At 43.5% G+C, this 16564-nt stretch overlaps 1 protein-coding gene across 5 annotated transcripts in view; it reads left to right on the forward strand.

Moving 5' to 3' along the window:
- JADE1 (jade family PHD finger 1) overlaps positions 1-16564 on the forward strand; it is a 75464-nt gene that overhangs the window by 43864 nt on the left and 15036 nt on the right. For all 5 annotated transcript variants that reach the window (XM_040418440.1, XM_040418443.1, XM_040418444.1 and 2 more), the window contains exons 4-8: positions 1357-1514; positions 10154-10344; positions 11549-11760; positions 14227-14394; positions 15013-15129. In XM_040418440.1, the coding sequence (XP_040274374.1) occupies positions 1357-1514; positions 10154-10344; positions 11549-11760; positions 14227-14394; positions 15013-15129 (846 nt within the window). The remainder of the gene's footprint in view (positions 1-1356; positions 1515-10153; positions 10345-11548; positions 11761-14226; positions 14395-15012; positions 15130-16564) is intronic.

A 16564-nucleotide genomic window follows, 5' to 3' on the forward strand; every position in this document is an offset into this window, starting at 1 on the left:
TGGCTGTGGCTTTAAGGACTGCATCAAAAGCTGTCACAAAAACCACAGTGTTTTTCCAAAACTGAATCTGTGAGCCTGGTTGACCATATGGGGGCCTTTCAACTCTCCCCTGACAGCAGATGATGGGGAGATAAAGATCGGGCAGTTGGATTTCAACATGCCAGTGCCATTACTTCTTACGGAGGTGTCTGGCAGCGGCTTACTCCATATAGAAATGTATGCTTACCCTGCCAAGCCAAGTGTGCATGTATATGGGGGTGGGGAGGATGGCTGAATGGGCATTAGACCAACAGCCATCTAATATGTATGGCCAACCTTAGCGGTACTGAGTTCATACTAAGGACATGTTGCATTATACTACAGCACTAATCAGACTTTCTGGCTGGTTCTTTTGAACTTGCTGAACCTGATACTATAGAACAGACTGAAATCCTTATCCACTTGGTTCTGCTTTATTAGTTTCTTTAACTTATTTTTACTTCAGTTTTAAAATAAAGATCTGAAAATCACTGATCGAATATTGCGTTCCCCTGTAAGAAGTACCCTGAACTTTTTTCTACTTGGTGACGGGAAATTATAATTCCACTGACATGGTATCTTTTGTATAGTGACTTTACAATACCATTTTCTGATGGACGTGACCGCTATGTCTCATATCCAATACACCTTTAAAGGGGTATTCTGGTTCTTAGATATTATCCCCTATCCAGGGGGATTACTAGTAAATCATTGGGGGTCTTACCGCTGGGACCACCACTGATCACAAGGACATGGTACCCCTCAGAGCTCCCTGAAATGAACGCCAGCATGTGCACTGCTGCTCCATTCATTTCTATGGGATTTCCGGAGACAGCAGAGTATAGCACCCAGCTATTTCCAGAACTCCCATAGAGATGAGTGGACTCAACCTGCTGCTGGCGTTCATTTCAGGGAGCTCTGAGGGTACGATGTCCCTGTGGTCTTGCTCAGTAGGGGTCCCAGCAGTAGGACCCCCACTGATTTACCTGGTATCCCCTATCCTGTGGTTATCTGTATGCAACGTATCCTACTGTCATTATCTTTTTCATATGTATAAACTATGGAGAGTTGATCGACATCAGAGATTTTTGTTACTTTTGTCGATGTGATTTGTCTTATTTTGTGCACTTTGTTATCTTTCTAGTTTCTCCTTTACTTTCACTATATTTTCTCCAGTGTCTAGCAGTACGGCTGACTGGATTAATCCCGTGCAGCTATTATTTGGCCCGGTGGGATAGCCCTTTTTACAGTTAATATCCACCCTGGTGATCATCTTGGTCCTGCCAGCATTTGTAATGGAATGCATTAAAATGTTAATCGCTCCATGCTGTCATGCAGGTGTTCCGAACAGACCTGATCACGGCCATGAAACTGCACGACTCCAACCAGCTGAACCCAGAGGACTATTATGTGCTGGCTGATCCGTGGCGGCAGGATTGGGAGAAGGGGGTGCAAGTGCCTGTGAACCCAGAGTTTGTCCCAGAGCCTGTTGCCAGGTGAGAAAATGGAACTTGTTTTGTAGAAGCGAGCACAGCGGCAGATTATACACCCAGGAAATCGCCATATGCTGCAGCCATTTATTGTGCATGGTGAAGCAGAAAGACATAAATCCTGTTGCTCGTTGATCCCGTATAAATGCTGGCTGGAGCTGCCGTAATTGTGAGGCCCATGTATTTTCTGGCCTTGTCTGTGGCACAAATGTAATGTCACGTGTTGACTATTGGATACATTGTTCCAGCTGTAATGCAGCAGGCCTGGAATTACAGGATTGATGTATACAAGTCACTAGTTAAATATTTTATTATGAGGAAGCCTTACTGGAAACGGCGGCTTCATTATGCAGCTTGTAAAGTCCGGGCCCAAGATCCCGGATGCTATATAATGCCTCTAGTAATGAATCTTGAAATGATATTTTCTCCCTTCAGCACCAAATTTACAACTTGATGCACAAAGACAGGGTCTCAACCTGCAGATAAGGTCTTAGCCATGGCTATCATTCTGAAATAATACTACTCTGACTCTTGGATTAACCACTCCAGAGCCCCTCCGTCATTTGGTTTTATGGCCTGTATGCAGGCCATAAAAGAGACATTATACTGTATGGGGGAAACAAGGAGACATTATACTATACGGGGGCAACAAGGAGACGTTATACTGTACAGAGGCAACAAGGAGACATCATACTGTATGGGGCAACAAGGAGACATTATACTGTATGGGGCAACAAGGAGACATTATACTGTATGGGGCAATAAGGAGACGTTATACTGTACGAGGCAACAAGGAGACGTTATACTGTACAGAGGCAACAAGGAGACATTATACTATACGGGGGCAACAAGGAGACGTTATACTGTACAGAGGCAACATGGAGACGTTATACTGTACAGAGGCAACATGGAGACGTTATACTGTACAGAGGCAACATGGAGACGTTATACTGTACAGAGGCAACAAGGAGACGTTATACTGTACAGAGGCAACAAGGAGACATTATACTATACGGGGGCAACAAGGAGACGTTATACTGTACAGAGGCAACAAGGAGACGTTATACTGTACAGAGGCAACAAGGAGACGTTATACTGTACAGAGGCAACAAGGAGACATCATACTGTATGGGGCAACAAGGAGACATCATACTGTATGGGGCAACAAGGAGACATTATACTGTATGGGGCAATAGGGAGACGTTATATTGTACGGGGGCAACAAGGAGACGTTATACTGTACAGAGGCAACAAGGAGACGTTATACTGTACAGAGGCAACAAGGAGACGTTATACTGTACAGAGGCAACAAGGAGACATTATACTATACGGGGGCAACAAGGAGACGTTATACTGTACAGAGGCAACAAGGAGACCTCATACTGTATGGGGAAACAAGGAGACATTATACTGTATGGGGCAATAAGGAGACGTTATATTGTATGGGGGCAACAAGGAGACATACTGTATGAGGGCAACAAGGAGACATTATACTGTACAGGACTAATTGTTAGACTCTAGGTAGCCATACACATAAGATAATAAATGGCTGTCATTCGGCCGTTCGTCGGATGGTGGGATCGTTCATATGAACGATGCCACGATCCACAGTATCAACTAAACTGTCCAATCATGTGGGCAGTTTAGTTGATTTGCATAATTTCTGGCGCACGGAGTCTGCACAAGTATTGTTAGTTCAGCTGACAACCAATCTAGACTTTAGTTGCCGATCAGTGACTACTTTTTGGACATCCGGATGACCCAAATTGGCCGTTTAGGCCGATGAAAATCTAATGAGTATGGCCAACTTTAGACTTCAGCAGACAGTTCAAGTCCTGTCTATGTTACATTGAATTTTCACTTATTACAGTTGCATGTTTTGAGTGTTTTTTTTTTTCCTTCAAAATGGGTATTTATAACTAATGGTGATAAATTTCTTAATATTGTAATTGTGGGAATATTTTTGATATTGCCTAACCCTATATGTGCCCACATTGCTGAGAAAAATGATGTTTAATATATGCAAATGAGCCTCTAGAAGCAATGGGGCATTACCTTTGCACCTAGAGTCTCTGCTCTCTCTACAACTGCTGTGCCCTCTGCACTTTGATTGACAGCGCCAGGTGTGATGATGTTTTCACTGTCTGGTCCAATGAATCAGTGCAGTGAGAGCAGAGCCTGTAGATGTAACGGTAACGCCCCGTTCCTCCTAGAAGCTTATTTGCATATATTTAAAAAACATCATTTTTCTCAACAATGCGGGCACCTATGAACATGGGACCAACACGGAATCCTTCAGATGCCAAGCGCACATGTAACGGGTCAGCCAGTGTCATAGATACAGATCTGCTGACAGATGCCCTTTAAGACTGGGTAAATTGTGACGTCTACGCCCAGGCTCTTGAGGCATGCTGTACGTTGGATTCCTGTATGTGTCTGACCAGTATGCTGTGATATGTCTCAAGATGAATAGAATTGTGCAGCGTGTTGTGATTGAGTGAGCTCATCATGTCATTATTTTTAGTCGGTCGTCTTATTGAATGAAGCGTGCGTTTTGTTCAAGCTTGCCTCCAACATCGTCCTAGTCATCTTAGACAAATTAGCCCCCAGTTGATACTTCCCAGCTGCGCCTGAAAGGTGGGAATTGACGTCTAATTTCTAATCTAGGTTCAGCGTTGGATGCACTTTGAGAGACTGCAAACTGTGAAGTGATGACTTGTAACAGCGGTTTGCAGGCATGCGTGGGAAGGCAAATCAGTGTGCTTGCCTGTGTATTATTTCCCATTCAGATTTGTTTAGAGGGCTCCTGTGGAGACACGGCAGCTGTTTACCTGCATAGAATTACTAAGGATTTTCTTTCTTTCTGACATAAGACAGGATGACTTTTTGACTTTACATACAGATTAGGTTACTTGATATGATACCTGCAGATGGTAACTTGGGTAAGGCTGTGAAATACCTCCCGATGCCAATGATTCTCAGCACGCTTTTATATTTGCCGCTCCTGTGTAATGCTGGGAGTAGAATTTTTTTTTTTTTTTACTACTTTTAGGCTTCATGCACATGGCCGTGTCTGTATTTCAGTCTGCAAACAACGGATCCACAAAATACAGACACCTACCCCATGCACTGCATGTTTACACCCGTCAATATAAAGGATTGTTTTCTCCCTCAATACAGACCAGAATAGGACGTGTCCTATAAGTTGTGGAATAGCCAAAAAATACCTAGAAATGAATGGTGTTTTTGAGGGGTTTTGTGATTTTTGGTGGCTTGCATTTTTTGCAACATTTTTTAAATTCTAGCTCCAGATGTTCCATGGAAAACATTGGGAAATATTAAACACAGGACAAACAAGCTTTTTTTTTTTTTTGTTAGTGGTCTTTTTTTTTTAACTTGAGCGTTTTTCGGAAAATTATGTTTCTGTGAAATCCCAGTATGCCCTGGGTGTAATGTTTTTTGTTTTTTTTTCAGATGTTTTCCCATAGACTTCACTATAGAGGAAATAAATGCTAAAATGCTTGTAAAAAATTTCAGAATTTCCTGGCCCAAAAAATGGAAGATGTGTGGCAGCACCCTTAGCGCCCTTCCCACACATATTTGCACTGGTTTTATTTTACCACTAAAGAAAACTCAAGAATAGCCAAGTTATTAAAATTTTTTCATTTGTTTGTTTTTTGCCAACTACCGTGTTTTTTTTTTGTTTTTTTTCCATGGTGTTTTTCTCCTATAAAAAAGGTTATGTGAAAATGCCTGAAAAACACAAAGAGCTACATCATGATGCGTATTTGAAAAACTAGGGAAGAAAGTAATGCAAATGAGCTCTTAACATTCCTTTATTCCCAGAATTCCAGAGGAGCATGAAAGGCCTATAAGTCTCCTCAAGCCAATTAAGGCCCTCTCCCCAAGGAGAGATGGTAACCCCCAAATATTTGAAAAACCAAAAATACAAACTCAATTTCAAGAGAAATTTAAGCTTAAAGGGTGTTTAATGTTGAGGACCCATCCTCAGGATAGGTCATTAACTGCTTCCCGACCGCCTAACGCAGGGATGCGTCCTGGCGGCGGTCGATTCATTCCTCCTGGACGCATATACGCGTCATCTCGCGAGACGCGAGATTTCCTGTGAACGCGCGCACACAGGCGCGCGTTCACAGGAACTGCAGGTAAGCGAGTGGATCTACAGCCTGCCAGCGGCGATAGTTCGCTGGCAGGCTGTAGATGCGATTTTTTTTTTAACCCCTAACAGGTATATTAGACGCTGTTTTGATAACAGCGTCTAATATACCTGCTACCTGGTCCTCTGGTGGTCCCTTTTGCTTGGATCGACCGCCAGAGGACACAGGCAGCTCTGTAATAAGTAGCACCAAACACCACTACACTACACCCCCCCCCCCCCCGTCACTTATTAACCCCTGATCACCCCATATAGACTCCCTGATCACCCCCCTGTCATTGATCGCCTCCCTGTAAGGCTCCATTCAGACGTCCGTATGTGTTTTACGGATCCATGGATCGGATCCGCAAAACACATACGGACGTCTGAATGGAGCCTTACAGGGGGGTGATCAATGACAGGGTGGTGATCACCCCATATAGACTCCCTGATCACCCCCCTGTCATTGATCACCCCCCTGTAAGGCTCCATTCAAACATTTTTTCGGGCACAAGTTAGCGGAAATTGAGTTTTTTTTTTTTTTTTTTTCTTACAAAGTCTCATATTCCACTAACTTGTGACAAAAAATAAAATCTCACATGAACTCACCATACCCCTCACGGAATGCCCCTCATTGAATACCTTGGGGTGCGTTCTTTCCAAAATGGGGTCACATGTGGGGTATTTATACTGCCCTGGCATTTTAGGGGCCCTAAAGCGTGAGAAGAAGTCTGGGATCCAAATGTCTAAAAATGCCCTTCTAAAAGGAATTTGGGCCCCTTTGCGCATCTAGGCTGCAAAAAAGTGTCACACATGTGGTATCGCCGTACTCAGGAGAAGTTGGGCAATGTGTTTTGGGGTGTCATTTTACATATACCCATGCTGGGTGAGATAAATATCTCGGTCAAATGCCAACTTTGTATGAAAAAAAAAAGGTAAAAGTTGTCTTTTAGAGAGATATTTCTCTCACCCAGCATGGGTATATGTAAAAAGACACCCCAAAACACATTGCCCAACTTCTCCTGAGTACGGCGATACCACATGTGTGACACTTTTTTGCAGCCTAGGTGGGCAAAGGGGCCCACATTCCAAAGAGCACCTTTAGGATTTCACAGGGCATTTTTTACACATTTTGATTTCAAACTACTTCTCACGCATTAGGGCCCCTAAAATTTTGGAAAGAAGACACCCCAAAGTATTCCGTGAGGGGCATGGCGAGTTCCTAGAATTTTTTATTTTTTGTCACAAGTTAGCGGAAAATGATGATTTTTTTTTTTTTTTTTCTTACAAAGTCTCATATTCCGCTAACTTGTGACAAAAAATAAAAACTTCTATGAACTCACTATGCCCATCACGAAATACCTTGGGGTGTCTTCTTTCCAAAATGGGGTCACTTGTGGGGTAGTTATACTGCCCTGGCATTTTAGCGGCCCTAATGCGTGAGAAGTAGTTTGAAATCAAAATGTGTAAAAAATGCCCTGTGAAATCCTAAAGGTGCTCTTTGGAATGTGGGCCCCTTTGCCCACCTAGGCTGCAAAAAAGTATCACACATGTGGTATCGCCGTACTCGGGAGAAGTTGGGCAATGTGTTTTGGGATGTATTTTTACATATACCCATGCTGGGTGAGAGAAATATCTCGGCCAAAGACAACTTTTCCCATTTTTTTTATACAAAGTTGGCATTTGACCAAGATATTTATCTCACCCAGCATGGGTATATGTAAAATGACACCCCAAAACACATTGCCCAACTTCTCCTGAGTATGGCGATACCACATGTGTGACACTTTTTTGCAGCCTAGGTGGGCAAAGGGGCCCACATTCCAAAGAGCACCTTTAGGATTTCACAGGGCATTTTTTACACATTTTGATTTCAAACTACTTCTCACGCATTAGGGCCCCTAAAATTTTGGAAAGAAGACACCCCAAAGTATTCCGTGAGGGGCATGGCGAGTTCCTAGAATTTTTTATTTTTTGTCACAAGTTAGCGGAAAATGATGATTTTTTTTTTTTTTTTTCTTACAAAGTCTCATATTCCGCTAACTTGTGACAAAAAATAAAAACTTCTATGAACTCACTATGCCCATCACGAAATACCTTGGGGTGTCTTCTTTCCAAAATGGGGTCACTTGTGGGGTAGTTATACTGCCCTGGCATTTTAGCGGCCCTAATGCGTGAGAAGTAGTTTGAAATCAAAATGTGTAAAAAATGCCCTGTGAAATCCTAAAGGTGCTCTTTGGAATGTGGGCCCCTTTGCCCACCTAGGCTGCAAAAAAGTATCACACATGTGGTATCGCCGTACTCGGGAGAAGTTGGGCAATGTGTTTTGGGATGTATTTTTACATATACCCATGCTGGGTGAGAGAAATATCTCGGCCAAAGACAACTTTTCCCATTTTTTTTATACAAAGTTGGCATTTGACCAAGATATTTATCTCACCCAGCATGGGTATATGTAAAATGACACCCCAAAACACATTGCCCAACTTCTCCTGAGTATGGCGATACCACATGTGTGACACTTTTTTGCAGCCTAGGTGGGCAAAGGGGCCCACATTCCAAAGAGCACCTTTAGGATTTCACAGGGCATTTTTTACACATTTTGATTTCAAACTACTTCTCACGCATTAGGGCCCCTAAAATGCCAGGGCAGTATAATTACCCCACAAGGGACCCCATTTTGGAAAGAACGCACCCCAAGGTATTTCGTGATGGGCATAGTGAGTTCATGGAAGTTTTTATTTTTTGTCACAAGTTAGTGGAATATGAGCCTTTGTAAGAAAAAAAAAAAAATCAGCATTTTCCGCTAACTTGTGACAAAAAATAAAAAGTTCTATGAACTCACTGCCCATTTGCGAATACATTAGGGTGTCTACTTTCCGAAATGGGGTCATTTTGTGGGGGTTTTCTACTGTCTGGGCATTGTAGAACCTCAGGAAACATGACAGGTGCTCAGAAAGTCAGAGCTGCTTCAAAAAGCGGAAATTCACATTTTTGTACCATAGTTTGTAAACGCTATAACTTTTACCCAAACATTTTTTTTAATCAAAGACATGTAGAAAAATTAATTTAGAGAAAAATTTATATATAGATGTCGTTTTTTTTAAAAAAAAAATACAACTGAAAGTGAAAAATTTCATTTTTTTGCAAAAATTTCGGTCAATTTCGATTAATAACAAAAAAAAGTAAAAATGTCAGCAGCAATGAAATACCACCAAATGAAAGCTCTATTAGTGAGAAGAAAAGGAGGTAAAATTCATTTGGGTGGTAAGTTGTATGACCGAGCAATAAACGGTGAAAGTAGTGTAGGTCAGAAGTGTAAAAAGTGGTCTGGTCATTAAGGGTGTTTAAGCTAGGGGAGCTGAGGTGGTTAATATCCGATCAGCAGGGATCCAACACCCAGCACCCCCGCTGATCAGCAGGTTGTGGTGTTCTAGTGAGTGCCATGCAGCTTCTAAGCACAGCTCCGTCCTTTGGATAGTGGCTGTGCTTGGTATTACAGTTCAGCACCATTCACCTGAACCATTCAGACCACTTGACTGATGTACACAGGCCTGCATCGCTCACCGGAGCGTCCTGGTCTCTTCAAACCTCTCATTGGCGTGGGGGTAGGGTTTGAGGGTCAGACCCCCACCAATCAGATATTGATGACATAAAGGGTTGTTCACTTTTTTGGATTTTTTTTTTTTTAACAGCACCGTGCAGCATGTTGTACCTGTTTAAAAACTCCTACTCCCCTGCTCTCCGCCGCTCTGTTTAGGCTCCCTCACTCGATTCAGCAACACTGTATCCCCAAGCAGCGCATGACCCAGCAATGACGTGCTGCCTGAGGACATTTCATTCACTACAGTAGCCAGCTCTGTCCACCACACAGTGGATGGTGCTGTGTAGTTCTGGCACTGAAGCGATTTCATAATATCTGATCGCCCCCCCCCCCCCATATTTTCCTCAAGATAGGCCATCACCATGAACGTTCTGGACAACTCCTTCAAGCAAGTGCCCTCCAAATGTATCTCGGGGCTAGGAAGCCGTCGTCGTTAATAGTTTCTTCCTTCATAGGTTGAGTTTTCCCTGCTCTGTTCTCTTCTAACAGGGCCCTTTTTACAGTATAGGTTAAAAAATGACTTTTAACTTCCGGTCTGCTGTAGCACTGACCCGCCATATTGATGACGTGTCCGCTGGCTGCAGTGGTGACGTCTTAGCCTTACTGATATCATTACTGCAGCACTGCCAACTGACAGGCTGTTTGTTTTAAGATGCATTTTTTTAATTTTTAAAAGCCTGAAAAACGCCTCATTAGGCTCAGAGCTAGGTGTAATATTGTATAACGGAGGGTTCACTTTAACAGTACGTATGTATCCGTTATTCTGTAAAAGAGCTATATGTTGTAGCCAGTAAACCTACTGTATTTGTGGATGTGATGTTAATAGAAATGGTCAGAAATACTCAATGAAGTCAGGATTAATTCTTTATTTTTTTTACGTTTTAGGGCTATTGCCGAGAAAGAAAAGGTGGTCACTTACACTAGACCTCGAAAGTACATCCATTCGTCCGGGTCCGATCCTCCTGAGCTGGGATACGTTGATATCCACACTTTAGCAGATGGTGTGTGTCGCTATGACCTAAATGAGATGGATGTTGCTTGGCTGGAGATGATTAATGAAGAATTCAACGACATGGGTAAATAATTCTAGCTTCTTTTCTAAGCTAAGGTCCATTGAAATTAACAGCGGTCTAAGAAATCTATGTGCAGTGTCAAAGGGGTTTGGTGCCCTCTTTTAATCTAAGATATCCTCCGTGTGGTCCGAGATCATATACTTAACCTATGGGATCTTCACCCGTATCTTTACGACATTTAGATTTCTCCTTTTTAAATCTGCTTTAAACATTTTGGCAGTTTTTCCTGATTATTATTTTGTGTGTTTATATATAATTCCTTTCTCCTATTGTCTTGTCTTTCCTTTTTTTAAACTGCTTTGTCCTCTATTATGTATAACCTGGCGGTAGATCACGCATATTTTAGGAAGTCACTTTATGTCGCTTGTTGATGTTGATATTATTTATTGCTGTATAAATTTATTGCAAATTCTCTATGTAAATGTCAGATTCTATGTCGCACTGTGTATGTACACAATTTGATGTAATTCATATGTCTAAGATGATGACATCTTTCATTCTTCTCACAATAAAATATTTTACAAACTAAATTATTATGTATAACCTTCCCCTGGGCTTTGAGTAAATGATAGCTTCCAGACAACCTGTGGAAGGAAGATGGTTACACCTTTACTTACCAATCTGTCACACCGCGGATTCTGCAGTCTGGGCTGTCTCCTGTGACTGGCTGTCTTCCTCTGATGTCTCGACCAGATCTGCTCCTTTGTATTTTTGTACAGCTGCATGTACATTATGCGGCTGAACAGGAAGACTCAGGAGCAGATCTGGTGAAGACATAAGCAGAAGAGTCCTCCGCCAGTCAGGCAGTCACATAAGAACAGCCCAGACTTTGAAATCGGTGGCACAACGGAATGGTAACTACTGGTGGAACGATCTTCCTTTTCTGTCAAAGACCCTGAGTACCCCTTAAATTGTGTTAGATATCTGTAACACCTTCAAAATGATGTTAAATTAGGACTATTATCATGACTATTTATAAATGTAAAAGTAAAGTAAAAAAAACAAAACAAAACTGAGCTACAGATGTCTCCTAATGTGAAGCAAGGCACCAGAAACACAGAGAAGACACAGCACTCCGTGATTGTACGTCAGAAGCACTACATGCAGGGCCGTTCCTCTCGTCAAGTTTGCTGGAACTTATGACAGTCTTTTTCTAATCACTTTATGGTGCCTTATGAGCGCTGATTATTGTGTTCTTAAATTGTAGGTATGCCACAACTGGATGAATACATCATGGAGCGCATGATGGAGGAGTTTGAACAGAGATGCTATGACAATATGAACCATGCCATTGAGACAGAGGAAGGCCTCGGAATAGAATATGATGAGGATGTTGTATGCGATGTTTGCCAGTCCCCAGATGGAGAGGATGGCAATGAAATGGTCTTCTGTGATAAATGTAACATCTGTGTTCATCAGGTAGGCACATCACTTGCCCATTCTGTATGGGGTCAAATAGCCTGGTGCTGAATCTTGGAAGGTGGAACATGCCTTCATATGTTGCCTTTTACTTGGGGGGTAGCAAATTGCAGCAGACAGATGTTGCCACCGCCCTTGTCTGAACATAATGGGGGCAACAGTCTTTAGGGCTGTATTACATTAAATGATGGAGCAGAGGATTGTCAAGTGTTCCTTCCCAGCAATCGCCTGCTCGTTAATGGAGGAGACCTCTGCTATTACATGCAGCAATCTCCTCCACAGTATATGGAAGGAGTGATCGTTAGGCCATCGCTCATCCTTATACTGACTAGTTGTTTGCTGGCAGCAGATTGTGATTACACAACACGATCTGCCGCCGGCAAACAATGATTTTTAAGCATGCTTAAAAATCTAAATTGCCCGATGAATGAGCGTTTGCTCCTTCATCAGGCAATCGGCAGAACTTTTAGGGCTGCATTGCACAGCCAGATAATCACTAATAAGCATTCCTGCAAAAGCAGATGGATATGGGACGACCCCATACACAATAGTTAGCTTGGGCAGTGCCATGACGGGCCATATCAGCGGTTGTAAGCCCTAGGACCCTTTTTTCTAATCCAAAGTAGGCAACGTCTGTATGGAATTTGTGAATTCTCCCTATAAACTTGTGGGGTTCCTCTGGGATTTTATTTAGTTTCCTACGACAGGGCTTGACAAATTTCCTTGGAATCTAGGAGCCAGCTAAAAAAGTTAGGAGCCAGGCGGAGCCGCATTATAAAGCCCCCAGTAGATGCCCCCCATAGTGCTCCTCCTTCCCTACTTCTCTATAGAGCCCCCAATAATGCATGCCAGTACATAGGGCCCCCAGTAGATGCCCCCATAGTGCTCCTTCCCCTCTTCTCCATAGTGCCCCCCATAACATGCCAGTATATAGGGCCCCCCATAATGTGCCAGTATATAGGGCCCCCATAGTGCCCCCCATGTTGTGCCAGTATATAGGGCCACCATAGTGCTTCCCCTCTTCTCCATCATGCCCCCCATATTGTGCCAGTATATAAGGCCCCCGTAGTGCTTCCCCTCTTCATAGTGCCCCCCATATTGTGCCAGTATATAGGGCCCCATAGTGCTTCCCCTCTTCTCGATAGTGCCCCCCCATATTGTGCCAGTATATAGGGCCCCCACCCCCCTTCTTGCCACAGTATACTATAAATAATAAAAACAATAAACTCCTATACTTACCTTATGCTGCTGTCAGTGATGCGATGCAGGCCTCTTCCGGCCTGTGTCCCGCACTGTACGGCTCAGGCGGCGCGATGACGTCATCGCGCCGCCTGCATCGGCCTCTGATAGGGTACAGGCCTAGTGCCTGTACCCTATCAGAGGAAAGGGCAAGGTAGACTCCTCTCACCTGCTCCTCCACACCATTCATCTCTATCGCTGTCCTGAGGACAGCGATACAGATGAATATGGAGATGAGCGCTTTCACAATGGAGGCGCTCATCTCCACTCCTGCTGCCTCCGGACAGAACGGGCCCCCCTCCGGCGCTCGTCGCCCGGGCACCTTTGAAAACGGGCTGACAAATACCTAAGCGCCAGGACCAAATTCCTGATCACTATGGCTCGACCTGGCGCCTGGGATTTGCCGAGCCCTGTCCTATGTGATCACCCCTAGAATGTGTCTGAGGTGGGAAGATTAGGGTTTGAGCCCTCAAGGGGACAGGGGCTGATACGTACAGACGGTGTACAGCGCTGTGGAATATGTTGGTGCTTAAGAAGCAATGTGAATATCTGTCTAGATGATATATGGAGATGGGAAAAGTGGTTTCCTCTGCTAGACTTCTGTAGGATTGTGTAATTCAGGAGCGTGCAGAAATATTTGAAGGCAGGAAAAAAAATAGACAAATGGAAAAATTGTGTTTGTCCATTTTAAATTTTTTAGGTCTGTTGTCTCCACCTGGTAATATATTATAATCCAATTGATCTATGTTAATCACGAACATGGTCTGCTGCTGAATATCTGAGATATTGTTTGCTGTGTTTATCCCTTTAAGTGCCGTTAATGGATGTAATGGTGACAAATATACATAGGGTAAAGTTCAAACGGAACGAGTTTGCTTTCTTAGCATTAAAATATGTTTTACATGGAGGCTTGCATTATATATAATCACTTCATACGGGTGATGACAAGCCTGCCCATTACATGTTTCATGCTTGATATATTATACTTCATGAAGACCCTGGATGGAGTCCTTCCATCGCTCCACTGGTTACTGCTTATGTCTGCAATGTGAAGGATGGCGCTTAGCTGGGATCGAGTAATGAATTTCTTCTTCTTTTAAGAATTGAGATTTCTTGTGCTGCAGTAAACACGTGTTCCTTTTAATATATAGTCTTACCCAATTTTTGCTGTTCTATGGTTATTGTATGTGCAGAGGGGTAATGATCTGTCTTTCCACATTATTTCAGGCCTGTTATGGCATATTGAAAGTGCCAGAAGGAAGTTGGCTGTGCCGGACCTGTGCCTTGGGGGTACAGCCAAAATGCTTATTGTGCCCTAAGAAAGAAGGTGCCATGAAGCCCACACGGAGCGGCACTAAGTGGGTCCATGTCAGCTGTGCTCTGTGGATCCCTGAGGTAAAGTTCTCAGCATTGTAGCTTCCATAATTAGCCCTGAAATTTAAAGGTGTTTTCCGAGATAGTGTTACTGATGATGGGGGACTGACACCCAGGACCTCTGCAGATCAGCTGTTTGAGAAGGTGCCATGGCCTTCTCACAGCTTTCCGTAGGTCATATGACAACAAGTTCATTGGTTACATGGCCTAGGCGCAGGTCAGCCCCCTTGAAGTGAATGGGGCTGAGCTGCGATACCAAGCACAGCCACTATCAAATGGACGGCGCTGTGGTTGGAGAGCAGAGAGAAGGCCGCGGCGCTAATATGTGTGCTGGTGTCTTCTTAGCTGATCAGTGTTATCTAGACAAAGTCTACTAGCCAACCATGCTAATAGAACACCCTTTTGGCATGTTCGGGTATGGGTCCGTTAAAAATGAATACATGCATACCAGGAGCATGTCTTATTTTTTTATCATTTGTATGTAGGGGATGACGAAGATGATGTGAACCAAAACTTTTTTTTGTTTTTCTTACCTAATCAACTGCCCTCCGTTTTCTCCCTTGCAGCTCATAATGGGAATCCCTTTGAAATGACTGATATTGAGTTTTAATTTATACATATTTTTCTGTCTTATAATAGGTGAGCATTGGGAGTCCAGAGAAGATGGAGCCCATTACAAAGGTATCTCACATACCTAGCAGTCGCTGGGCTCTCCTCTGCAACTTGTGCAGTGAGAAGTTTGGGGCCTGTATACAGGTGAGGTTTGTAGGAACGCAACAACTATGTTAATTAAAGTGGGAATATCATTTAAATGTATTATCTGTAATGGCAGCAGACCCCACCAGTGCTGAAATCTGAAGTATCTGTGGCACTCTATAGACTGCCTGTGTGGAAGTTTTACCTGCATATTGATGGCCCATCCTTTAAGGGGTTGTCTCACTGTATAATGTTTTTAATATCATTAATATTAGGAGAGATGACCTCTTTACTGCATTACCTGGCACAAATGTCTAACTACTATATATCAAAATTGAACACCCGTCTCTTTGTTCAATGATGACAGCCCAGCATAAGTATAGGTCTAGCACTCTGAATGTTAAAAGCTAAAAATGTCATTATACAGTAAACCTGACACGTTTGAGGCTCCTAGTGGCCCTTGCTCATAGCTATGAGTAAAGGTCTCTAGGAGCCTGAAATGTGTTAGTGTTACTGTAATCGACAGCATGTTTTATGATATAAAATAAATTCACGCCTTTCATTTTCAAGTTGCCAACAATATCTGTGCATGTGTGGAGGTTGGAATAGGTAATTGATGTAATATCCCAGGAAACCCCTGTCCAATTGTTTGCACAGACACATAGCTTTGGTTCACCTGATTAAAATGCAGTTTTTCTTTTGTTAGGGTACTTTCACACTAGCGGCAGGACGGATCAGACAGGCAGTAGTTTTAGTCCGGCGGCCTTTCGCCATGCACTGCCGTGCTGCACCGGAGCTCCGCCCCGTCCCCATTATAGTCAGTTGGGACGGAGCGGCGGTCTGGCAGCATGGCGAAATAGCGGCAGGACGGATCCGACAGGGTGAACAGCCTGTCGGATCAGTCCTGCCGCTTGTGTGAAAGTAGCCTTAATATGAGGCTCTGGTTCCCAAGTTATGACACTTTTTTTTTTTTTTTCTCTTGCACCCAAGCTCCACTCATTTCTGTGCCCATCTCTGGCTGGGATGGGCTGTTCACAGAAGGGAGCAGAGTTTGGGCGCAAGGAGAGTGATTACAGCCTGTATACTAGCAGAAGTAATGATTCATCATCAGTTTCAGAATTGTGCTCTTAACTCACAAAAACGGATTCCATATTTGTAGCTGTTAGGCTCCATTCACACGTCCGCAAATGGGTCCGCATCCGTTCCGCAATTTTGCGGAACGGGTGCAGACCCATTCATTTTCTATGGGGACGGAATGGATGCGGACAGCACACAGTGTGCTGTCAGCATCCGCATTTGCAGAGCGCGGCCCCGATCTTCAGGTCCGCAGCTCCGCAAAAAGATAGAACATGTCCTATTTTTGTCCGCAGCTTGCGGACAATAGGCATTTCTATAGGGGTGCCGGGCGGGTGTGTTGCGGGTCCGCAACACACCACGGACGTGTGAATGGAGCCTTACTGTGACACATAACAGGCACCAGCATGCAGCGCAGACT

This window comes from Bufo bufo, chromosome 2, assembly GCF_905171765.1.
Source record: "Bufo bufo chromosome 2, aBufBuf1.1, whole genome shotgun sequence".
NCBI lineage: Eukaryota > Metazoa > Chordata > Amphibia > Anura > Bufonidae > Bufo > Bufo bufo.